The sequence below is a fragment of the Ciconia boyciana genome, chromosome 6 (genome assembly GCF_034638445.1).
Source record: "Ciconia boyciana chromosome 6, ASM3463844v1, whole genome shotgun sequence".
NCBI classification, from domain to species: Eukaryota; Metazoa; Chordata; class Aves; order Ciconiiformes; family Ciconiidae; genus Ciconia; species Ciconia boyciana.
The window spans coordinates 46,911,130-46,935,892 of record NC_132939.1 but is presented as its reverse complement, the minus strand read 5'-3'; the positions used below and the strand labels follow the sequence as shown (position 1 = coordinate 46,935,892).

Below are 24,763 nucleotides of genomic sequence, written 5' to 3'. Positions count from 1 at the left end.
AGCCTGTATCAGGGGTATCCTTGCATCATTCTAAAATTAATGAAAAAATTATCTTTCTGTTTGTCATGGGCTCCTGAGAAGACAACGGAATGTAATTTTGCAGGGTAGCCACTTTGCTGTTTGTTTTCCTGATTGCAGATGCTCATTCAAGTAGCCATCATTTATTTACTGACCTGCTTTATCTGTCCTGCAGGCCATTTTCTGCCTCCTGGTGGTTCTGGCTGAGTCTGACTGGCATGAACCTTGCTGGAGCAATAGGGGTAAAGTTTGTTGGCCTTTTTGTAGTCCTCTTGGTTGGCCTGAATACAGTCTATGACCTATGGGACTTGCTGGGGAACCTCAGCCTGTCACTGGTGAGTATCAAAACATTTTATTTACATTAAGGGTTTCTTTGTTTTGTTTTGCTTTCTTTTACCTTTGTAATTCTCCTAGTTATTGACAGCCATGGAACTAGCCAAACAGTGGTACTCTGTCTGCAGCAAATAGGGGCATCTGAGGTGAATGATGATGATGATTAAAGATGAAGGTTATAATGGAAAAACTATTGCCATATGTTTAAAAAAATCCCTGTATGTCAGCAGGATATAATGTCATAACAGCACAGCAAAAAGGTTGTTGCTTTTTCTCGAGAGAAACTATTACCTTTCCAGTTGGATGAATTTTATTTCAGTCTGGGTTAAAAATGCTCATTGGGAATGGCTGTACAATGGCCAAAGCAAGATGTTGTCCAACACTGTTACATGACCTTCTGAGGAGTACGTGCTGCCTGTCAGACAGGCATGTCTTGCAGCACCTAGTTTGCATAAGCAGCGCAAGCTCAGGGCACAGGCTGCATAGCAGTAGCATGCTATGGTCCATCATGAGTCATAGGCGTGCTCTGCAACTTGCAGTCTCCGTAGCCAGTCCTGAGGATGAAGGCAGCCATAGCCTGCTCGATTTCACACACATTTAGTTCTTATAAGCTCTAAGAAATTTGCTAATGTGTTTGGGTGCCCTATTCTAATATATTGCATTTTATATTTGGGGACTGTGAAATCTAATATTTGGAGAAATACCTTGATGTACCATTTGCTGTCTTGCAACCAGTGGGAAAACAAATTCTTCAGACGCATCTTTTAAAAGGTGTTCAGTTCTCCTCTTGTCTCAGCCTCTCCTGAAGCTTGAAAATTCTATATCTTTTACTTACTGTTTTTGTTCTGTTTGTCTCGTAAACACTGGGGGTTTTGGGGGACTTTTCTATTCCTGCTGTGTGATTCGTTTTCTCTGATTAATATGAATCAATATGGGCTGCAAAGATGCAGTGTTCCAGCTCCGGAGAAGCACTTCTTGAGCAAAGTCAGTTAATTGCATTTGAAATGGAACAAATCCATCATGTCTAAGCTTTCTGCCAGCAGACGGCTGCACGGTGATTTCATTTGTGCTGCTGGCAGCAAAGCCAGCAAGCCCCTGAGTGTTAGAATATGTAAAGAAATTTACTCCAGAAGGTAGATGCTTTCTGAATAACTAACTATTTGGCAATCTTGGTGCTTGAGGAGGGGAAAAAAAAGAAGTGAGGATTAAACCCCTGAAAGCCTGAATAACTTATCTCTGCATTTGTTAGGAAACTACTCATGATTATTACATGCAAGGTTTTGGGGACTAACTTGGTTTCTAGAATTCTCAGCTTATCTTGGTCCACTGTTCTGGTTTGCTTGATGCTGTCCTTCATGTGCATTTTCCTTTTTGGCTTTTCATTGAGGTCTGTAGTTAAAGAAAACCTTTTCACAAAAATTGAAGGATATTGTGGTCATTTTGAGCAGGGAACTGGAGATTAGTTCATATGCCTTTCTGCTGCATGAATTTGGTTATGTACCATCAATCAGCATTTTTCCAAGTGCCCAGTGGTTATTAAGTGTTCTGCTCAAGTACTTGAGCTGAGCAACTCTTTCCTTTGTTGACTTGAGTAAGTTCTTAGTTTTGTAATGTGTTCATCTCTTTTTCCGTTACACTTCTGAAATCTTTGGATCTGTTATTAAGGGATGGAGGATGATTATCTTAATGATTGTATGATAGGCACCTTATAAAAAAAAATACAGAAGATAGCAAGTACATCTGCCTTCGTCCACTTTGAACTTAGATGTGGACATTTAGCAAACAATTTTTGCTATTTAAGGTATTTTCTTCTCCCACAGCTGTTTATTACCCACCCTTTATTTTAGATTACTTACTCTGCTACCAGCAGTGTCAGGATGTGAATATATAATTGCATCTTGGCCATCTGTGTACAAACCACCTTTCCAAGGGATTTAAATAAAATGCTCTGCTTTTGTGTTGAGGCAGCTAGAAACACGCACAGGTTTTGCTGCTGACTTTTCTGTAACCTCTGGCAGAGGACCAGCAACAGAAGTTGCAGTGTGAGAGCATCCTTGCTAAGTGAGATGGTTTCTGTGAATGCAGCATATCTAGGTCCCCAGTAAGTCCCTGTTGCAGTCATATTGGCATAGGGAGACTTGTTGAGAGAATTTGGTCTAGTAGCTTGTGCCCTCATGTTTTCATTTTCCCTTTTGCTTAGCTTTGACAGTTACTATTCTGGAAGCCATCTCCTTGCTGTGATTTTGTGTCAAGATGTGTACCACTCTGATAAACAAGTTAAGGTTCTTGTTTTCAAAATATTGTCAATGGGAGCTGCCCAACCTCCTTTGCCAAAGTTGGGCATGCCCAACATTTTTGAAAGTTAAACCCTCCTATTGCCTGTTTTTTGTCTTCCTGCCAATACCCTGAAATTTCAAGGTACCGCAGCTCCAGCTTTTGGAGATGCACAACAAGGTCTGCCTAAGTTTTTACCGCTTCCTAGGCCTTTTTGAGGTAATTTTGCACCCTGCTGGGCTTGCTTGCATGGTAGGCTTCTGCTATAGGACCACTGCTCAGAGTCCTGTGAGATAGAGTGGACTTGTTCCTGCAGCTGCACTGTTTGATCCAGGTTATGTTTGTTACAGGTCATGTTTGGGAAGCATTTACTGGCTCGTGTACTCTGCCTCATCCTGCTCCCACTTGCCCTCTACACGGCTATGTTTGCTGTTCATTTTACAGTATTAAATAAAAGGTATTTCACAATGTTTTCTCCAGAAGAATCACTCTGCTTTGCTTTGAATTAAAGGCTATTGATTATGGATTTCTCAATTTTCAGTGTCAGAAGCACAGCCACAAGCTGTGTCTTTGTGTAATTCCCTTCCCAGACTCCTGCATTGTTTTTAGAGAAAGGCTATGGCCAAGCTGGCAGTGAAACTGAGTTTGAGCTTAAGACTTTCTGAAATGCCAAGCAAGTATCCTAACCAAACTCTGTGTCTCCCTTTTTTTCCTCCTCTCTTTCCTGGACCTGAAAATGTCTCAACTCCATTCTTTTATTTTTGTTTTTGTAATTAAAAAAAAAGACATTGCATTCCTGAAAAATGCGTTGGCTGTGATTAAAAAAAAAAAAAAAAGTCTGAGTGTGCCCAAAGGGAGGACTCTGCTCTGAATGCCTGCAACCACGGGATGCTTTTTATGTGGGAAGAGCACAACAGCTAGTAAAATGGCCAAGTAATGTTTTTCCATATGCCAGCATTAAGAGATGAGGTGAATAAGCATTTCACCATAAGAAAAGAATATAAAATTAAATCTATTATTTTTCAGTTTAAGTCAACTGGTCTTACCACTTACCCTCTTAACAGAAATGAGACTTCAGGAGCCACAGAGAGAGGCTTTGTTGTGTCTAACCTGACAGTGGATCAGCTTATTTGTCATAAAAACACCTCCAAAGATAGCTGATGGTGCTTTGTGCAGTGTCAGTGTGTACATTTTTGTGACCTTAAGTCCTTGCAGCTCTGGACAATTTCCTGCAAGACTGTCTCTATCTGCTGTGATTCACCACATTAGAGGTGTGTGCATCTAAGGGAACTGCAGTCATTCTTCTCCTGATGCCATGACTGGTTTTATCTTTTTCCTTCTGTAAAAACAATTTGGTAATGCATGATAGAGCTTTGTATGCCTATTTTGGAAGACTTTGAATTGTCACATTCTTTGCTTTCTTTTGTAGTGGTCCTGGGGATGGTTTCTTCAGTTCAGCATTTCAGTCTCAGCTGATTGGGAACAATCTTCATAATGTCTCCATTCCAGAGTGTGAGTATCCAAAAGAATAAACTGCTTTGAGTGTTGTCAATGTACGTGGGCATTTAAATAAAAAGTGTCTCCTGTGAGTCAGTGCAGGACAGTGTGGATTATGCCGTCATGGTCAGGTCCACACAGTTCCTCTGTGCAGTTTTACATATTGACAGAAAAGAAAAAGGCTGAGAATAACACCATGTTTAGTGCAAGGTCACTGGTTGTTTCATCATATTCCTTCTAGAGGGAAAGATGCCATTTTGAGGGATTTGACAGTTTTGTGTGTATGCATCTTTGTATTTTTTGGCCTTTAAGTTGCTTGAGACAACAAAATGAGATTTGTCCTGTTCACCTTAAGTTTGTAGGTGTTGGGATGTGGGATTTGTTTCCAAAATGTATGTAAATGGACACTATCAACTCCTTTGTGACACAGCTGCCCCTGGCTCAGCTGTGTTGTATTCAAGGATGCATATGAATTTAGAGGAAAGATGGCTCTGTGGTTGTTCCCTAATCCTCAGGTTGGCTAGGGACTACTGAGCCTTTAATATGGTTTAGCTTTTCGATTACTTCAGCTTTTCTCTGGCTGTTCCCTGCTCCAGAGCTGCTACTGGGAGAGCATCAGGTCCGTTCTCCAAGACTGTGTTCTCCCACTTGTGTTGGGAGGCTGTGAAGCCAGGGTATCAGCTCTACTATCTGATAGCTGAGCTTGCCTCCCTTCCCTCTTGTATTGCTGTAGGGGTTGGGCGATGGAGTGCTTCAGAGTAGTCACATGCTTTTCAAACTTGATCATGTTTTGATTTGACCATATACTCTTACGGAAAGCTGTCTCAAACCTCTCATTATTGAAATTACATACAAAAGAACTAGCACTTCTGTTTATGTTAAAACTAGGTGGGAGAATTGTAAGTGTTTCAGCCAAATGTTATGTAACAGTTAGAGTGAATCGTGGTTGGGGATGGAGGCTAAGCTTGCAATGAGCCGCGTGGAGTAATGTGTCAAACAGGAAATGAGCTGTCATCAAAACAAAGCAGGAGAATGCATGCCTAGTCGGAGCACTGCAGACTAGCTGGGGGAGACATTTATAGGAGAGCTGCCTTACGCCTTTTTTCCTCCTTCCTTGCCATGTAGACTTGGCGTATGGGTCTGTGGTCACAATGAAGAACCTTCGGATGGCAGGGGGATACCTTCACTCCCACTGGCACCTCTACCCAGAGGGCGTGGGGGCCCGCCAGCAGCAGGTTAGTGTACTGCAGGAGTACTGCCTCTGACTACAACCATCGACTCGCTCCCATTGCACGTAGCATTAGGTGCTGTTGTGACAGGAGCTATGTATTTACTCAGCATCTGTTACCCTCTCAGTGCCACAGCTGTGTGCTTGGCTTGGAAGTCTGAGTAAAAAAGGATGCTTGAAGAGAGCCTGTCACATTGCACCAGAGAGGTAACTTACAGTAACAAGGCTTCATTGTAGTAGCAAGACCACCCTCCGTAGATGGAGGCCAAGAGGAACTTAAAAATAGTCTTCCATAATGACAGTGCTGTTGTTACCTCAAGGAAGGCTGTGAAACTTACGTCTAAAACGAATACATTACTTTATCTTATAGGTTTCATTGCTGTTTTTTAAAAGCAACAGAATAGGGCTGCTGTGTGTTATCTTCACTCCTGCTGCTGGCCTCTGTGACCTTACATGAATTACTCCCCTTTTGTGCCTTGCTTTCCTCGTCTGTCGCCAACGAATTTGTAAGGCTTTGCTTGTTAAATTAGATATCTGTACATTCATAAGCTAGCCATAATTAAACTATCTGAACTCTCTAAGGGCTTCTGATTAAATGTTTAAGCAATAAATCAAAGTAAAAATCAGAAATCATGTCACTATTGCTAATTAAGTAGTACAAAAATTAATTTCTTATTTTTGTCCATCATCATCAAGCTTCACAAATCTTTGCAGCTTCTGCAGCTTTCCCAAGATGTATTTTGCAGTTTGCATGTTAGTGTCTAAAAATTGTTCCGAGCTCCTTGAAAGAAAGTTGCCAGAGAAAAACAAGTGTTTGTTTTTTAACTCCCTTCAGTCTCTGTAGTGAGGAAGAAGTTTTCAGAAATGAAAACTTTGTCTCAATCTTCTTTTCCTGCTGTTCTTCCCAACCAAAAATTCAATACTCTCATGTGACATTGATGTTTATTACCATAGATGGAGATGTCATACCAAAACTGGCTCAAGGATAGGCAAAATTCAAGTGCAGAGCACGCTTTATGACACTAAAAGCAGGGAAAGGGGATTTGGAGAGGACGCTGATGGGAGTTTCCTTGAGGGTAAGTGGGAAAGGGTGGAGACTCCCCCCCTGTGCTCCCTGCCCTGGAGGTAGGACAAGGGTAGGGAGCTGGGACAGTTTGGGGGCTATGGAGAGGGGAAGGGAATTTAGAACTTGGAGGAGATTTAGGAATGAAAAGATGGAGGCAGTGATCTCTCTGCCTCCTCCTTTCCCTCCTCTCCTGATGGTATAACCTCAAGGTATGAGGTTCTACCTCCAGCTCTCCCTTTTTCCCCACCCTCAGACACTCCTGCATGTTCAGCCTCTCACCCACCCACTGGCCATCTGCTCCCACCTGAGTGGGAGGCACAGGTCTGGGACTGGGCTAGGGTCCCACAGAGCCAGGCTTGCTGCTGCTGGAAGAGGAGAGTGAGCAAAGTGGGCACAGTTCCTCATGCTGCTCGGGAAGGTTGCTCTTGGGAGCAGCACCCTGGGGCCAGATGGTCTCCTCTGCCCATGGTAACAGTAGGAGCAGTTCCTCTCTGAGTCTGAGCAGGCTGGTAAGGATTAGCTGGGTAGCATGTGCGGCTTTAACAGTTGATCCCTGAATCCTTCTTACCTTGCCTGGATCTTTTGGCAGAAGTATTATGGTTGTCACAGGCAGCCTGTTGTCCTAAATCTCTACCAGTGATGCCTGTCTGTAAAGCCAGTGCTGTTTCCATCTCCTGGTTCTGGTCAGTGATTATTCAAAAAGTTCAGGTTTGGATATCTTGTTGTTGTACAAGGAGCCTCTGAAGTAGGGTGAGAGGATGTCAAGCTGTATGGTTGGAGGCTGTTACTCATGATGCATGTGAACTGCCATTAAGTGTAGTGCTCTTGAGTGTACGGGCTATACACTGAATAAAAGGTGTGATCTGGGTTAAGGAGTGGCCGGTAACTGACTTTCTAGGGGGCACTATCATAAAAGTAATCCCAGGGTTTCTGTGTTATTGGTGCATTCATTTGGGACTTCAGTTTGCTGGTGAATGTGTCTCTGCTATCACCAGCTTTTTTTCTTGTTTGGTAAAATAGTTTATCCTGTGCTTTCAGGTCACTGCCTACTTACATAAAGATTTGAATAACCTGTGGATTATAAAGAAACATGATTCGGATACAGGTAACAAATACCAGCAAAGTGCCTTTTATAACTGCTGCTTCAGTTTTTCACTTAAATATTCTGAGTTCCTTCCAGGGCAAAGTATCCTTCATGGATGTGAGGGGGAGAGGAGGAAGAACAAAGGGAATCTGGCTTCATCTTGATTAATGCTGTTTGTGTCTACTGTGTTTTTGGTTTTTCTCCAGACTGTACAGCTGAAGTAAATAAGCTTTTCTCAGCTGAAGGTTACATTGACAACTTTTCAGCTAGGTAGGGCTGCAAATAACAGAGAGGAAATTAATCTGCACTCAGTATTTTGTGGAATCTGTTATTGTGGCTGTGGGTCCTGGAGAAGCTGGGTCCTGGTATGTTCTGATACGTTGTGTTCAACTGATTTGCATGGATGTTTGCTTGGGACAAGAGGGAGTACTGAACGTGAAGATCTATGGTTTTTACGGTTTTTACGTACATCTGTTGTTTGAGAACATCATATAGTGTAGCTGAGGCATGTTTGGTCTGGCAGAGTTTCCTTTCTTCACCTGCAGCATGTGCATATAAAAATTAACTGTCTAAACAGCAAAAAATGCAAATAACCTAGATATAACAAAATTATAATCAGTGTTGCAAGAGTCATTTTATAGTTCATGAAATAAAAGTAGTTATCTATAGTTTTGGTGTTCAGTTAGCCTGACCAGGCATCCCCTTTATTTAAGGGCAGTATGTGCCGCCTGGGGCCACGTTCTTCCGAGTAGCCCTCAGGGCTGGTCTTTAAACTAGAGCAGTGGTTTATACCAGGCTCAGAGTCAACACAAATTAGTTTGCCTTGTATTGTCTGCTTGAGGCACGAGTGTTCCCAAGAAACTTTCTAAGACCCTGCTATGTTTGTCAGTGCACTGATATGATTAGTTTGTCTTCCTTCAGCAGATCTGTCAGACCTCTCGAGCCCTGTGGAGTTTGTGAGGCACGGAGATATTATTCGTCTGGAACATAAAGAGTAAGGATGATTTCTAGGATTCAAAGAGATTGCGTGATTGAATAGAATTGGTGGGAGATTTGTCCTGCTGGAGACTACGTGGTTAGGCCAGCACAAGCAGGCTGTGTGACAGAGATGTCTGTATATCTGCATTTCCAGTGTGGAGTTTGTGGAGTTTTTCTTCTATGGTTTATGTTTTGAAGGGTGTCTGTTAAATGCGAAACTTTTAACAGAACCACACGACTTAATCAGAAATACCTACCTAAGCAACAGAGGGATTTGTTCAGCTGTGTGAGGTGCAATATTAAGGGTAACTCTTCTGCAAAGAAGCAATTTCAAAACACTCATTCTGTTGCTCGTCCCCACTCCCTGAGTTTTCTAGGCAAATAGTGTGGGTTTTTTGTCAGTGTACTGCAAGTATCCTGTTCCTGTGTGCATAGGCAGTATCGACCTGCTGAAGTTCTCAACAGCACCGAGATCGCAGCGGTGAAACGCTTTTAATGAAAATGTCAGCTGGTGCCTTCCCTCTCTGTAGGGGATACCTGGGAGGAAGCAGGGGAACCCTAGTGACTTGATATTTAATGTTCATCTGGTCTAATGTCACTGTGACACAATGCTCTCTGCTGTTGCAGCTTTGATTCCTTAACAGAAGCTCTAAACTTGTGAGCCTGGAAATCATGTCGTACTGCATTCAGTATTGCGTGTTCACAGATCATTGCTTAGGTTTCCAAAATTATTTTAAGATTAAAAAAAAAAAAGAGCCTTGAGTTTTGGGTTTTACTACCAAACACATGATAACGAAGGTGATAAAATCTTGGCTGGGCACTGCTGGTTGGGTCTTGAGCTCTCCGCGCTGGGAGGCGAACCGCGGTGCTGCGGGGAAGGTCCGCCAGATGGCGCTCGTCTCCGCGCGCCGGGGCCCGCTCCAGCGCGGGCCGGGGGCTCCGTGCGGGCGCGGCCGGGCTGGCGGCGGCTGCGCTGCGGGCGGGGCTGGTCCTTGTCTGAGGGGGTTTATGAAGGGCTGAGCAGGGTGTGGCCAGGTGCTTCTGGTTGCCCCAGTTAGCAGTCCCTGCTAGGGCGGGAGGCTGCTTGTCTGCACCGTGTACAGCTGGTGCTAATGGGGGCCGCTGATCCCTGCCTCGGTAAATCTGTGCGCGACTAAATGGTACAATCTTTCCCCTCGAAAGCAAAACTGATAATCAAGAGAGGTCAGGATCTTGCTTTGCTTCTTGCAAGAGCAGGACTGTTAGTCTCACCTTCACTCTTCATTTAAAAAGAAAAAAAACAAAACCAACAATGTCTTTTTCACTTGGAGGTGGTGGATTGTGGCTTGAGGGTTGGATTTATTCATGCTGTCCTCCTTTTCCAGCACTGCCCAGTGTGGCATAAGCTCAGAGTCGCATGGTGGGAAGCGGCAGTTTCACCCTGTGGTCCCCATTGCTGTTAAGGCTGCAGGCATCCTGCCCTCGGCTGGAATTCAGTGGTGAAAGCGCTGGCAGCTCTCTGAATGGCTCAAACCAAAGTTCTTATCACAAATTGACTGAGACATAAAAACAAAACAAGGTTTGACTTTTAATTTCATTTCAGAACTTCTAGAAATCTTCACAGTCACCAGCATGAGGCTCCCCTGACAAGGAAGCATTTTCAGGTCACTGGCTATGGAATAGTAAGTGAATGGCAAGATAAAACAAAAGCTCCTTCTTTTGGGGAGAGTTCATACCATGCCAAGGGGATTTATTCTTGCTTTTTTAGTTTGTTAGCCAAGGTGATAGATGTGCATCTACCATACTGGAGGAAAAACTGATTTAGTATGAAATAGCTTATCTCATCGTTAAAGTCTGTTTAATGTGAACACAGACAAGAAAATAACTTAAGCTTTTACTGCCAGTCTAGCTTTGGCAGCATTTAACTCCAGAAATGCCAAGCTGAGCAACCTTGAAGTTGCTCTGACAAGTATTATTTTATGTATTTGGCCTTGTCACATAGACAAGTACCTTTTTTTGACAGAATGATGACAGAATTTTGAATCACGAAAATGAAATCTGCTTTGAGGGCTGAATTTCCAAACGCAAGGGGCCGTTGCCTAAACCACTTTTGTGAAGGAGCCAAGTTACCCCTGTTTAAAATGTAACTCTGAACCACAGTCAAATATGAAATGGAAGCAAAAAAATTTAAGGTTGGCAAGATAAAAATTTATTTGTGAGTAGTTGCCCATGTCTAGAATAATCTCTTCCTGATGGGGAATCTTTTCTGTAAAGTCTAAGTGAGGGTAGCCTGGGCTCCTTTGTTTAGCTTTGCCACCATTAGAGTTTCAGAAGTTCCTATTTGCAGTGCTTCAATCCTGTATGTCTTGTAGTTGGGGTTTGGGTTTGTTTGGTTTTGTGGAGGTTTTTTTTTGTGGGTTTTTTTTTTGCTTTTTTTGTGGGTGTTGTTTTTTTTTTTTCCTCTCCTATGGTATGTTTGCATGATAGAATGGAACAGGAGACTCCAATGATTTCTGGCGGATTGAAGTGGTGGGCAGAAAGACTGGGAAGCTCATCAAAGTCCTACGGAGTCAGGTCCGGCTAACCCATGTGACCACAGGGTGTATATTGGGCTCTTCTGGAAAGACCCTGCCAAAATGGTAAATAGCTTGTAATCCCTCTCCACCCCTGCAAGGCCTTGAGCTGACACATTCCTTTGCTCAATGGTCCTTTTAAACTAAGCAATAACCATATTTCCTCCATTTTTTCATCTTTAAAATAATAAAAAAGTAACTAGCAGGTACTAAAAATATAACCAGAGGGGAAGATCTGGGTTAGGGTTATGCAGTCTGTTCCAGTGAAGGTATACAGCTCTGAAAAATAATATCCCTTACTAAGAGATCCAAGAGTGGCATGGGCATAGATCTTGTCATTTGGTAAGTCCAGGAGGGGATGACAGACCTGTTCTTCAAGGCCCATTTTATCCTTGGGATTCACAAAAATTGCTAGAAACTGGGGCAGTTCATGCTGTTCCATACCATAATCCTCCAAATTTCTTTTTATTGTTATTAATTTCTTTTGTGGTTGGAAGACATTCTGCCGTTTTTGCATGCAGCATCTGAAGCAAGGGCAACGGTAACAAGCTGTTATTAGCAGGGGTCGTGATTTAATATGTCCTTGGATTATATATCTTCATCATTAAAATGAGGTATATGCAGAGACATCCAAACGAATACCAAGCAAGCTGCTGTATCTGCGAAGCTGTACTGTGTGGGATGCTAACATGGATCCTGAAGCAGCAGACTGTGCAGTCATGTTGCTTCTGTTTCCAGAGCAGCCTCCGTTACTGCTAGCTTAGGTTTCTCTTCACTGTGTTATGGTAAAAAGGGCTTCTAAGGAATCCTGTGGATGCTGAATCACAGTGAGCGCAGGCAGATACCTCTGATGACTGTCTGGTCAGGAATGCAAGTGCCATTTAGACTTTACCAGTAAAAGTGGGCTCATGGGTAAATAATGTGATTGGTTTTTAAAAAAATTAATCACTGCCTCTGTCAACAGTGTTCAAGAAAGGGGGTATATATATATATTTTTTTTTTTTCCCCCTAACACAAACTTACCCTGTGAATGGAAGCTATTGCCATGAAATATTGATGACATTAAGAGCTGAGGGGGAAAAAATACTTGTTAACTGCAAATAAGGATGGTTAGAGTATATTTGATTTATTTTTTTTTTAAGGAATTTAAAGGGGAGTAATCACTGTCCTTCAGAGAATTAAGTGGTGATTAATTAATGGAATTAATTACTGGAGTTAAGTCTGCTAAGTGGTGATTGATAGAAAATTCCTTATTAATCTGTCACATTACGGCAGGGTTTGATGCACTTTCTCCCAAAGTGTTTGATGTGACCTGCTAGAAATAGGCTGACAGACTAAATGAACAGTTGGTGGGATCCTCTAAAGTCATTCTTTTGTTTCTGTAATACAGCTGCTGTAGGCATGGATTGACTTAAATTAATGATGGTGATTTTCTACTGGAGAGATTGTAAGGGTTGACTTGAAGTAGTTTCTAGTTGTCAGTGTGCATCATCTTCAAAAATCCCACTGCTTATGTATGGACCTAGGTTTTTTAGTTTAGATGCCCAAAGTTAGAAATGAGGTTCAAATATTCAGTAGAATTTTGATGTTGCTGCCTTGCAAATCTGTTTGGTTTCTACAGGATGCTTAGAGCATGTAAGAGTGTGTAAGAATGCAGCTGCTGGGATTGAGTGGTATGGTAGTACCATATAGTAGTATGGAGAAGTATAAAGCTAAATAGGGAAAAAATCAGACATGAACTGGAAATATTGAGTGACCTTTTGTGGGATGGTGGCTAACTCTTCTGCTGTTTCTCAGGGGTTGGGAACAAGTGGAAGTCACCTGCACACCATACCTGAAGGAGACTCCCAATTCCCTCTGGAACTTTGAAGATCATATTAACCCTAAGTGTAAGTCATTTATTTCCTTTGCCTTTGAGATTGCATCTTGACTTGCTGTTAAAGGAAGGAATGAGCTATCAGATGGCAAGAACTGGCATTCAGTGTTTGGAATCTGTGTGTCCTTTCCCAACTCAAGCGTGAACTTGCTGCACTTGGGCCAGTTGTTCAGAGATGCTTAGCCTTTTTCTGCTTCACTGTTTGTACTGTAAGCTGGTGATAATGCTTCAAGTGTAGTGGAAGTATAAAGACTTTTTTAAGGATTTTGAGATCTTAATGGGTAACAAAAGTGTGAAGTTTTATAGGCGCTGCAGTACAGGCTGTTATTTTTAACATCATTGGTTTAATTGGGAATTTTCATCGATATGAGTATGTCATATATACTTTAATGATTTTTTTAAAAAGCTAGGATCCACCCTGTTCTGGTGTATTTTTTTCCTTCTCTTACCGGGGACATGCTAAATAATGACTTTGCAGTACCATCAAGAAATGAATAGAAGTGTGACAGAGAACTAAGTTTGCCAATAATGACAGATGGGCCTTGCAGCCTCATCCAGGAGTTAGGTATGTGTCACAGCCTCATTTGGCCTGAATTATTCAATACAATTTTCATCCCATGAATTGCAGATGACTTGGGCTGAGTTCTGAGTTATTAAAAAAAACTAGTGTTCTTCATCCTTTCAGAGCAACTGTATGCAAACCAAAAGAGAGGAATCCTGGGCTGTTGACTTGGTAGAATTTCCTCTTCTGTTGTAATGCATTTTATATTCCCACACTCGTGGCTCATTTACAGATAAACAGCGGCCTATGAACAATATGTCTCTAATTTCAGCTAGAAATACAAATCTGTTTATTTCATGGACTTATCTTTTTCTCTTGGTCCTGGAAGTAAAGAAGGAAATCTAGTAGTACATCAGTTGTGAAATTCACTGGGGGATACTTTTGACTGCAAGCCTCTGTGTTTAGAATATGAATGAATTGTGTAGGGAATTAAAAGAGGTGCTAGAAGCAGATTTGTCACAGGAGGAGAGTGTTTAGTTTATTATGAAAGAGGCAAATAAACCATACAGACTTCTAATCTATTTTTCTCTCTTTTTCTAAAGTGCCCAATATCAGCCTGGATGTTTTGAAGCCCTCTTTTGCAGAAATTCTGCTAGAATCCCACATGGTTATGATCCGGGTAGGATATCATTAATTCTAGATTATAATTTTCTTCCTCTTTTCTCTTGCATCAAAAAGAAATAGCATTTTCTGAGATATCTGGGTGATGGCTGCAAGCTAGGGCAGAATTTACATGCCCCAGCAACCTACTTGAATTTATACTTAGAAAAAGGGGTGGTCTTGCAGCTAAATCTTACAGAAGTTTGGAAGCCTTGGGCTTGATGCCTGTCTCTGCTGTTGGTGTGATCTAGCTACAGCCTAATTATGTAATCCCTCCACTGCTGAAATTCAGTTCTGTAAAGGATAGTTGGAAATTTTCCCTGCCCTAGTGGAAGGTTTTGGAGTCAAATTTTTATTTGGGAGGCAGGAGGATATTACTGTGGTCAGAGTCAGGAAAATTAGCTTAACAGACACTTAGGAGAACAATAAATGTTTGGCTTGAAAATGGACAACTTCTACTTTTTTTAAAAGTTCATAGAGGTGCTGTGTTTTCTGCTTTCCTCTTCCCTATTTATCCCTGAATATAAAAAAAAAGAGCTGGGTTTAATATTTTTGAGGTGGACTACTCTTGCAGTCTTTCCCCATGATTGTTCTTCGTGCTCTTGGCCACAGACCTTCTGCTTCCAGTTCCTCAATCCTTCATCTGAAGAATGAGAAGTTACTATTTTGAGAGAGGAGTCTAAGGTTTTATTTGCTACTGTTTGTAAAGCTCTTCTCAAATTCTTAAAAGAAACAAGGTAGTCAAGCAAATTATTATTAATGCTAAGCATTTCCATGGCAACCAGTGATAATGCTGTCTCAGGTAAGGAAGCACCTGCATGAGTTTCCATGGAAATAATCTTTCTGAGGCTTTTATTTCAGAGTGGAGGGAAACCTGTTGAAGTAGTCTCTTAATGAACAAAGATCTTGCTTATGCAACGTGTATCCTCAGTGACAGAAAAGCTGGAGAAGAGAAATGAGAGAATACTGCCTCTAATGGTGCCCAAAGAACGTTTTCACTTGCACAGTAATAGTAAAGCATTCATTGTCCTCATTGTGGCCATCTCCAGAAGATGACGTGTTAATGTAGTCAGAAAACAGCCTTTACTCAGGAAGAGTATTCATGTATGTTTGTGTACCCAGACATTTCTGGGCAGGCTTTGCAGCATAACTGCCTGCTCATTTAAATTTTATCTTGACTTATCTGTAGGGAAACAGTGGCCTCAAACCAAAGGACAATGAAGTTACATCCAAACCTTGGCACTGGCCCATCAACTACCAGGTATATTGGTCAATCCACCTTCCTTTCTGTTTTCAAGTGCTTTTGCTGTGCTTCTTGAAGCATAGCACCTCTTAATTGCATTGAAGGTATTGTCAGCTTTATTTTGTAGCACCTGAGCTGCATGGATGGGAATTTGTCTCACCTTTGACACTGTGCAAAATACAAACTGGATTGACGCAAACCTATTTTACTCCCTTCTGGTCTGTTTCCTCAGGGCCTGCGTTTTTCTGGTATCAACGAGACTGATTATCGGGTTTATTTGCTGGGAAACCCGGTAAGTTAGAGTGGGAGGTTCCAAGCCAATGTCTTTAGAAAATTTTAGCTTACTCTTGCTTCTGCCAGTGACAATGATTCTCTTCCTCATCCTCCTCCTTTTGGACTGTCTCTCTCATGGAACTCTTATGCTTGCATGTAGCTTTTAAGTTCCTCTCACATGCACATTCCTATGTCCAGCCTAAAGTCCCAAATCTTTCTTTTCTTCCTATGTAGGTGATTTGGTGGCTAAATCTGGTCACTCTTGGGTTATATCTTCTGATAGCAGTTTCCACTGCAGTGACCCTGAAGAGAGGTGTCCAACTGACATCTGAACTCAAAGGTGAGGTCAGTCTTCCTATCCCTCCTGCACTATAGAATCCCTATTACAACATCCTGGTTTCCTGATATAGGAAACCTCATCTTGGGACTCCTGTATTAAAAAAATCATTTTTTATATTGTATTAAAACCCTGGGGGTTGAACAAAATACACTCAAGGCAGCTGTATGTACAAAATACTAAGCTATATAGTGCTTTTAAAGTGTAGCACTGAATGATGTGACTGTTAACAAAGGGTTCCATACTAGAAATAATCACTCTGAATAAATCTCACTTTTTTCATGGCAGACCATTCCTGATGAATTGCCAAATTTCCTAAGCCTGTAAGACTTGATCAGAAATCCTCAAGTCACCAAGGGCCCTGAGACACCTACTTAGCCAAAGAGCAGAGCTCTGGAAGTGACTCACAGGCAGGAGATGTGATCAGTGGCTCCTCAAAAGTCTTACCACTCCTTTGCTGGAGAGTACAGAGCTGGACTGGGTATAAGCTGGCATCTTAAAGTGATCCAAAGATATGAGTCTCAGTAGGCTTTTGCTGCCTTGTTTTCTTGCAGGAGACAAGTGCTTGGATTAGTCAGTAGCTTGCATGCCAGCTCTGCTCTGCAGGTGATCACGCAGCCTAGCATGGGAGTTGCTTATGGACTGCTCAAGAGTCAAGATGTTGACCACAACTGCTGTCAGTTACATTGATTACTGCAGCTCAGAAATGACCAGATCCGTATCTGTTGGAAAGACTGTATTTGATCTAGACATATCAGTAGGAGAAGGTGATAAAATGTATGTCAGGAAAACCTTCCTGATACAGAGTTCTACTGGTCCCACGGTTTTTAGCTTGTTCTGCTTTGCAGGCTTCCAAGATGTTTTTTCTAGTAGAGATACTTACCCCACATATGTTACTGATGATGGGCTTCCTTTTCACAAAAGCCTTTTGCAGGCACCTTAAAAATGTATGGATGGCAGGACTTTGTGTGCCAAGGGTGGGAAACCACTGAGCTTAGGTTACCGAGCAATGTCCTCAAGGAAAAGAGTGGGAGCTTCATATCTCAAATAGTTTAATAGTAAACGGGACAGATATTCAATAAAAATACTGCAGGGAGCTACCTGTATTGGCTGTAAGGGAGACAGACTAGTTGGATTAATGCCCTGCTCCCAAGCTCTGCATGTGCTTTGTACTACTGTAGTATGCATGGTGTTTTGAAATGAGAAATGTTTCCTGATAGTTATGAAAGGCAAATGACAAATGCAAGACATGCAGTGATCCTTTATTATGTCCAATGCCAAGGTTGTAGAGCTTTTCACAAACGCTAATAAGTCATACTTTGACCATTCCAGTTTACATCAATGGCTGCTTCATTTTTTACATCTCTTTGTGGGAAGTGAATTCTAAAATGTGATGTGAAACTGTTCAGTTACATGATAAGTTATTGGCAGACACCAGAGCTCTCAGTCTCTTCCCCAGGCTCTGAAAGCTAGGCAACATTTCTTTCCAGGAAAGGCTGGCAAAGTGATCATCTCGATGGCTTGTAGTCTTATTGCAGAGAGAATAAAAAACATCAGAAACTGGAATGACATAATTAGTCTGATGTACGTCCTGAGAAACTGCAAGTTCAGTCTTAACATAGAGCATGGTCAACCTCCTGCCAGTCCCTTGAGACTTACGCTTTTTTGTATATCTTATTCTGACCACTCTTCTCCTGAAAAGTGTTTGTATGTTTATAAAGAATGCAGCTAGGATTGTTGCAGAGGCTTGGAGCAATTTCCGACCAGTACCTGACTTCCTGCAGAGATCATTCCTGTTGAGTTTACTTACTGTGATAAGGCTTGCAAATAGGAACTGTAGTTGAGTTTTTCTCTGCTGAAGTCTGTTTATTTGTGTTCCAGAACTGTCCAGAGTCGTGCTACGTGGTGGAGGGCAGATCATGCTGGGCTGGCTCCTTCATTACCTCCCTTTTTTTATGATGGGCCGAGTTCTCTACTTTCACCACTACTTTCCTGCCATGCTTTTTTCCAGCATGTTGACAGGTAAATACTAGAGTCTGGGAGAAGACAATTCTGTTAAATTGAATGTTTTCAGCCTAAACAGTATTTTTTTTTTAATAGGTTTTCTGCTTGCTTGTGCAAAGTGCTTGAAAACATTGACTAATTCAAAATGTTTTTCACAAAGCAGCTTGCAGTGCCAAATTGTCTTTTTTTTTGTTACTACCCTGAAGAGGCAGTCATGTCTAGTGCTTAGGGCATTTAAATTTAAGAGGCGTGATTCCTATTCTCTGCTCTGTCATTGTTCTTACATATGCTTTTATACAAGTTACTTCCCTTTGTTTGCTGCTCCCACTTTTCTGTCATGTCTGTTTATAATTCAGTCTTGGTAGTTTTTCCTGTGATTTTGTACCAACTTAGCATGCTGGGGTCCAGATCTCTTTTGCATTTATTCAAATGGAAAAGTGGGAAAAAAGAACCTTCTGCTGATACAAAGCAATCCTTATAGTTCTGAAGGTTAACAAGTTAAATGAATTTAAAAATTGACAAGGTTTTCTGGTGTTAACAGAGCTTTTTGTTGGCCCAGACTATGGCTGAACATAGCGGCTCTGTTCTTTGGCCTCTGCATTGTTCCTGACTTCTACCTCTTCCTTCTCTTAGGAATCACCTGGGACACACTACTGAAGTTCTGTGCTGGGTTCTTGTCAACCAGCACTACAGCTAGAAGAGTATATGGAGGGGGGTTCCTGGCGCTGGTTCTGCTCATCATGTACAGGTGCGTATTGAAAGCTGAACTTTTCCTGAATGTGTGACAGTCACTGTCTGAATGGAAACTTTAGTGCCTGGTAACTATCCTTAGCCTTTGTCTCTGCCTTTCTTCTCTGCTGAACTTGTCAGACATCATCAAGCTCAATCCTAAAACCTCAAATTTGATCATATTCAGCATCTGTGTCCCAGTAATGTGTTATAAAACATCTTTCCATCGCAGGGAATCTTTCCTTTATCCCAGCACTCAGTGTGAACGCTTTATTCTCCTCCAAACCCACAGCTCAGTGGTTTCTGATTCTAGTCCCCATGTCAGATAGTGCCACATCCCTCAAATACAGGCAAATTCTTCATTGCTGTAGGTTTTCTCATCTGGCTTTTCTCTAAAGCTGTTTCTTTCTAAGAGAAAATGCCACCTGTGACACAACTGTGCACTATGTATATATTGTGTTCAGCAGAGATTAGAAGGTCCCCAGTGGAGCTTAGAGCAGCCCAAAAACAAAGGTCCCATAGGACATCTGTATGCACTAATCTGCTGCAATGCTCTTGAGACAGAAAACTGTGCAGTCCCTGATGGGCATTTGGTTTCTTTCCACAGCTTCTACCTCTTCCATCCTCTGTCCTATGGGATGATAGGACCCATGGCCTCCGACCCTAACAGCCCCATGGCAGGGCTCCGATGGATGGACTCTTGGGAGTTCTAGAGCCAGCAAAGGGAGCCTGGGAACAGCAGATGAGAAGCATGAGATCTGCTGCACATCAGGCTGATTCTGGTGCTTTGGAGACATGTGACTGTAAAATGCCCTCTCTGGAGAGCTCTGGGTATAGTAGCCTTGTTGCTTTGGCATTTATTTGCACTGCCTGCATTGGAAGATGCAGAGGATGACCATGAGAAGGTCCTCATAAAAAGACTCATGTCCTGAATCCTTAGGTTATGTTCCTGGACAACTGACTGCTTAAATCTCAAATCTTTTGAGCAATATATATCTGTCAAACAGCAGTGGTATTCCATCAATCAGACCAGTACAAGTTGGAGGTTGTGTGTAGCTGCATGTTCACATGTGTGTGTGTCTTCCTTCTGGTAATCTAAGCATCATTGCAGTTTGAGAGCCAGACAGTGTCTGAGACATTAGGACTTTTACCACTATTAACAACCTTTCTTATGGCAAGGTTTTTGAAAGCTTCATGTAAGTATCTGGAGACCTCCATTTTACCCTCCCCTGGTTGTCTGTGTTTTTTTGTTCTGACCCTGAATTTTTAGAATTTGACTGAAAGGGGTCTGCTTGAAATCTTCTGAGCCACTGTGCCTTGTCTGTCTCCCAGGGCCTCTGCAGGCATAGGAGATGGAGATTGTTTATCCCTGTATACTGCCTTGCGTTCTGGTCACCTTTAATCATTCATAACAATCACCTAGCAGGCCTGTGCTCAGAGCCAGACCGTGCCAGCTCAGCACTTTGTAGCTTCCTTGCAGTTCTATCTGAAACTGCTAAGGAAATTACAGTGGAAATAGCAGGCGATTTATTTTCTGCCCCAGTGTGCTGTGAAGACCGGCTTCTTGGGGGTGTACTAGATACTGAAATGATAGCTTGGGAATTTTACAGACAGCTGTCATTCATGTTTTGATCCCAGCTGTTCCAGTGCCAGTACCTGTGCTTTTAGGGGGAAGGTTTCATCTTAATGAATGTGGCATCAGCAAAACTGGCTGTCAGTGCCATGATAGATAGCGCACTGTATTCCAGCAAGTTCCCTCTCATAGATGGCTAATCATCCAATTACTGTATTGAAGAAAATGTGAGGCCAGGCAAAAAAAATTGTTTGTCTGCTGAGTGTCTAGAGCCATTGGATGTTGAATCCACCCCTTCTGAGAAAGCGGAATGCTATTTATCAGGTGCCTTTCTCCTGTGTTAGGTCTATTTTGTAAATGTTCCTTTTATTCAGTCTCCTACTCTTCACCCAGTTTCAATTTCTTGTCACAGTTCAAGGTTGCTACCTTGTAGCATCCAGCGTCAATGACACTTAGACCCCAGCTGTATTCCTGTCTCAAGAAGTAATATTTGCAAAACTGTTTTGTGTATGTTTCAAGGAACTCAAGCCTTTCATTTCAGAGTTCTTGTTCTGCTTCTTATTCTTGCATCAAAATTACAGGTACAGGGAGAGCAGCAGGTGAGTGTGTCCATCTTTAAACATAAATTGTGCATTCATTTCTCTTACCAAACTTTAATTTAAATTCTAATGTATTTCCTACAACACAGAAGGGCTGTGTTAGCATAGTTGTTCTGTGTGGGGGACTGAGACTCCAATCAGACTTGCTTTCATTCCTCTTTAATAGAGATCCATAGCATTGTTCAGTAAGGCAGCTGCTTGCTATTGTAAGGCTCTGGCTTGGTGTGTCACATCTCTCTCCAGAAGTTGACTCCTATAGACACTAACTCACATGGTATGGACCTATGCTTTTGATTCTAAAGGTTTTGAGTTAATCACCTGCTGATAATACATGGTGAGAAGTCATTGCACTAATTAGCTACTGGGTTTGATGATGCTTTTCCACTTGCTATTGCAGGAAGTGCTCCCACCTGCATGAGCCAGGGATTCACAGAGGTGATATATAGCCAAGAAGGATGAGGGAGAAGGCTGCAAACTTCTTCAGGTCCTGCTTGATCTGACAGCAGCTGTGAATTGTTAACTGTTGGCAACATGGCAGGCAGACAGTGCAGTGCTGCCTTTGTAGCAATGTGATTCAGCATCTTCTACTCTTGGTGAGATTATAGGCTTAATACCTTGCTATCCTGAATATGAGCTTTCCCAAAGGTGGTGCTATTGGCGTGGGGAGGATTTGCCAGAAGAGCTGACAAAAGCTGTGATTTGAAGTGTAGGGTTTTTCCCAGCACATACAATCACACACTTGCCCTTAACACTAACAACAAAGAAAACTAAGAAACTTGTGAGTGTTTTGGAATGACAGTTTCTAACTCTTTATTCATCAAATTAAATCTGTGGGAAAGCAAAGATCGACTCAGTAACCTTGGTTACTTCAGTTATTATGGAGGGGTCAATTTTGTAGGAGCTGCCTGAGGAAGATGAGTTAGTGTGTTCCTTGCCCAGGGTCCCTCTATCCTTTATTGCTAATATTCTTTTGGGTGGGGATTGGCAGCTGAGTTTGGGGATTGGCCAGCTGAAGGTGGCAAATGTCACGCTCCTATTCCACCTTCCTGTACACAAGCCCAGCTTCTGTTTCAATACAGGCAAAGGTTTATTTTTCTTTAGGACTGACATTTCAGAAATCCTCTGAGAGCACTTGATTGACGTTGAGACTAATCTATGTCTTAGGCCTTGTGTGCTGGTAAGGGGATGGAGGCATACAGTGAAAAAAATCTAGCTATTCCACAAGAGGGAGCAACCTCCAGCTGAATTTTTTCTTTTTTTTTTTTCTTTTTTTTTTTTTTTAAATCTGGAGTTAAAGTTATTAAAAGGTCTATATTTGAAGACTAGAGGGCAGACATTTCCTCTAGACTCCAAGGGCTGGGTTTTCAAGTAAGTATAAATTGATGTTGCTCTGTTTTCTTTCAGGAGAAAAATACTGAAAAATTATTTTAGTTACAATTTGGCCTTCAATATTTGTTTCTCAGAACAAAACCTGTCAGGCCATAGCTGGAACATAATAGTAAACCGGTATTTTGTGAGGTCAATAAAATACAATAATTGGGATTCCCTTAGTGACTCTGACTTAAAATATCTGAGTGGTGCAGATGTGAGGCAATGGGTGCAGGGCACTCTTTGCTTTCTGAATGGAACTGGGCTGCTTCAGTTCAGGTTTTCCATTTGTGCTTGTGGAAGGAGTTCAGGTTCATTTTGAGGACTGCTTATTAGTCCTCTTCCCCAGTCATGTGGAAAATAGCTAATGGTGCTTTCTGAGGCCAGAAGATGCTGTTCCCTGGAGCAGCTGCTCTCTTTGAACTTTGCTTGACAGGGCTCCTTTTATCACTGGCAAAGTATTTCATCAAACTGTATCTGTGGATTCAAATTACAAAAAGCTGCAGGCTGCCATGTTCCCTGCTTCAAATTCTTTTTTATGTGTAAACTCTATTTTCACCTCTTCAGTCTTTGGAGGATAGATAGAAGGCCTCTAGGCTCATCTAGCTTCATCCTAGACAATCTATCCATCTTAAAAGGTTTCTGTTAACAGTCGCTTCAGGACACTGATGTGCACACACCTATTCCAGCAGCAGGGACTGGCCTATTTCCAGGAACTGGACTACTCATGCAGTGAGACACAGATGTGACTGTGAGGAGGATTTGAATGGAGGTTCCTGTGCTGAGGTTGCCCTTGGTCCAGGTGGAGGACTTTTGTGTCGTGTACTGCTTACCAGCATTGTTCACAGCCCTGTTGGTGGGAGAGCCACCACCACTCTCTTGTCTGTAGAGAGTTTTCTTTTTGCATCTTGATTGGAAGGGCTTGTTGATGCGCAAAGGGTGTTGACAGGATCTACCTTTTTGTTTCTCCCTCCTTCCTTCCACTTCTTCACGTACGCACAAAGTACAGGATATGTCTTTGCTTCTCCTCCAATTTTTAGGCTGCGCACCCATTTCTTACGGGTGCCTGAACAAGGGGTAGGACAGGACACCTCATAGTATCCTGAGTAGGTGAATACCTGTCACATGCACTGAGAGCAAAACCAGAACCTTGTTATGGAAAGGTAGACAAATGTGTTATTTGACAGTTCCTGCCTGTCCCTCCTGTATCCCTCTGAGAATCATTTTCAAGGGACTTGAGAGTGAACCAGCTGTCAACATGGAAACGCAGGCATTTACCTGAAATTCTCCATTGCCACGCTTAGCAGCTTCCCTTCGGGAGGCCGTACCTGTTTGACTTACCCTCTGGGTTGGCACTCTGTGCACAAGTACCATTATAACACTGTTTCCTCCTCTCAGGGTCCCGCTGGCAATGCGAAAATCTCCCTAGCGGTGCCCTGTGCCTCCGCCAGCTGGGGATTATAGGTAAGATTATTTTTTTTCCCCTTTACAGCAAGTGACCCCACACATTGGCAAGTGTGTGTCATGAAAGCAAAAATGTGTGGACTGTTAGAACATCATAAGGCTCTTTCCTGCTGGGAAAGGAAGGCTGAGGATAAGAACACCACCTCCATAGCACACTTGCTGTCTTCGGGGGGCTGTGGGCTGCAAGCAGTCAGGACTGAAAATCGTCTCTGTCTTCTTTAAAGTACTAAGACCTTGTTTGCATAGTTGGTTGTGAGTTGCTTTACTTTTTGAACTCCCTTATGCTCTTTACTTCTACTATGGGGCTACTAATCATAGCCCCATAGTCAAGGGCTATGATTGTCACAAATAATATCTGAGATAGGGGACTTAGTAGCACAGAAGCCACTCCTACTGAATTTGTAATTGGTCCTAAAACTTTGCCAAGTGAGTTTTACAAGAGGCGCTGTTTAGAGCCATCCTTGGAGAACTTGCCCCTGACTGAGCAAGAGTTTGGAGCAGCGGTGAGAAGGGTTCTTTTGTAATTCTGTCCTATATTCTGAACCTTTCTTACTAATGCTGCGTGTGTGTGTGCGTGCATGCGTCTGTTCCTGAACTGAATGTCTTCTAACTAAGGTGTAATTACTGCACCATACAGTGTGGATGGGAGAATGTTCCCTTGAGCTACAAATGTATTTTGTACAGGAAATTATGGAAAATGAGGTAAAACTTGGAATTTAATTTTGTAATAAATACCTCTTCTTCCAAGTATTCTCTTTGCGTCTAGATCTTGGGGTGGTTTTTTTTTCCCCATTCCTCTATCCCTCACGTGCACACTTGACATAGCAATGTGAACTTTAAACGGACCCATTGGAGAATTTGATCTAGGACAACAGTGATCTACATCAGCTTTTAGCACACAAATGTTGCTGGACTGCAATTCCAGGCAGTCAGGTTTTACTGCAGTCCAAGTGATGTGCTGATAAACACAGCGGGAAGTGAAACTGGTACATTTGGATGAGAATAAAGTACTGTCTGATGAAGCAGGTTTATTTCTCCATGTTAAAGACCTGTTAAATTGTAAATACATACAATTTTTCAGGTTTAATAGGTATATTCATCAAGC

General features: G+C 42.2%; 1 protein-coding gene across 5 annotated transcripts in view; it reads left to right on the top strand.

Annotated features, from left to right (window-relative positions):
- POMT2 (protein O-mannosyltransferase 2) overlaps positions 1 to 24,763 on the top strand; it is a 43,187-nt gene that overhangs the window by 5,708 nt on the left and 12,716 nt on the right. For 2 of the 5 annotated variants that reach the window (XM_072864258.1, XM_072864257.1), the window contains exons 6-22: positions 194 to 353; positions 2,976 to 3,082; positions 4,055 to 4,137; positions 5,248 to 5,357; positions 7,455 to 7,521; positions 8,422 to 8,494; positions 10,061 to 10,139; positions 10,945 to 11,096; positions 12,828 to 12,919; positions 14,011 to 14,087; positions 15,258 to 15,329; positions 15,544 to 15,603; positions 15,819 to 15,924; positions 17,803 to 17,943; positions 18,559 to 18,673; positions 19,262 to 19,485; positions 23,593 to 23,658. In XM_072864258.1, coding sequence (XP_072720359.1) covers positions 194 to 353; positions 2,976 to 3,082; positions 4,055 to 4,137; positions 5,248 to 5,357; positions 7,455 to 7,521; positions 8,422 to 8,494; positions 10,061 to 10,139; positions 10,945 to 11,096; positions 12,828 to 12,919; positions 14,011 to 14,087; positions 15,258 to 15,329; positions 15,544 to 15,603; positions 15,819 to 15,924; positions 17,803 to 17,943; positions 18,559 to 18,673; positions 19,262 to 19,367 — 1,600 coding nt within the window. In that variant the 3' untranslated portion in view covers positions 19,368 to 19,485; positions 23,593 to 23,658. Of the gene's footprint in view, positions 1 to 193; positions 354 to 2,975; positions 3,083 to 4,054; positions 4,138 to 5,247; positions 5,358 to 7,454; positions 7,522 to 8,421; positions 8,495 to 10,060; positions 10,140 to 10,944; positions 11,097 to 12,827; positions 12,920 to 14,010; positions 14,088 to 15,257; positions 15,330 to 15,543; positions 15,604 to 15,818; positions 15,925 to 17,802; positions 17,944 to 18,558; positions 18,674 to 19,261; positions 24,388 to 24,763 lie in introns of those variants that run through there. The other 3 variants (XM_072864259.1, XM_072864262.1, XM_072864256.1) reach the window with 3 other exon arrangements.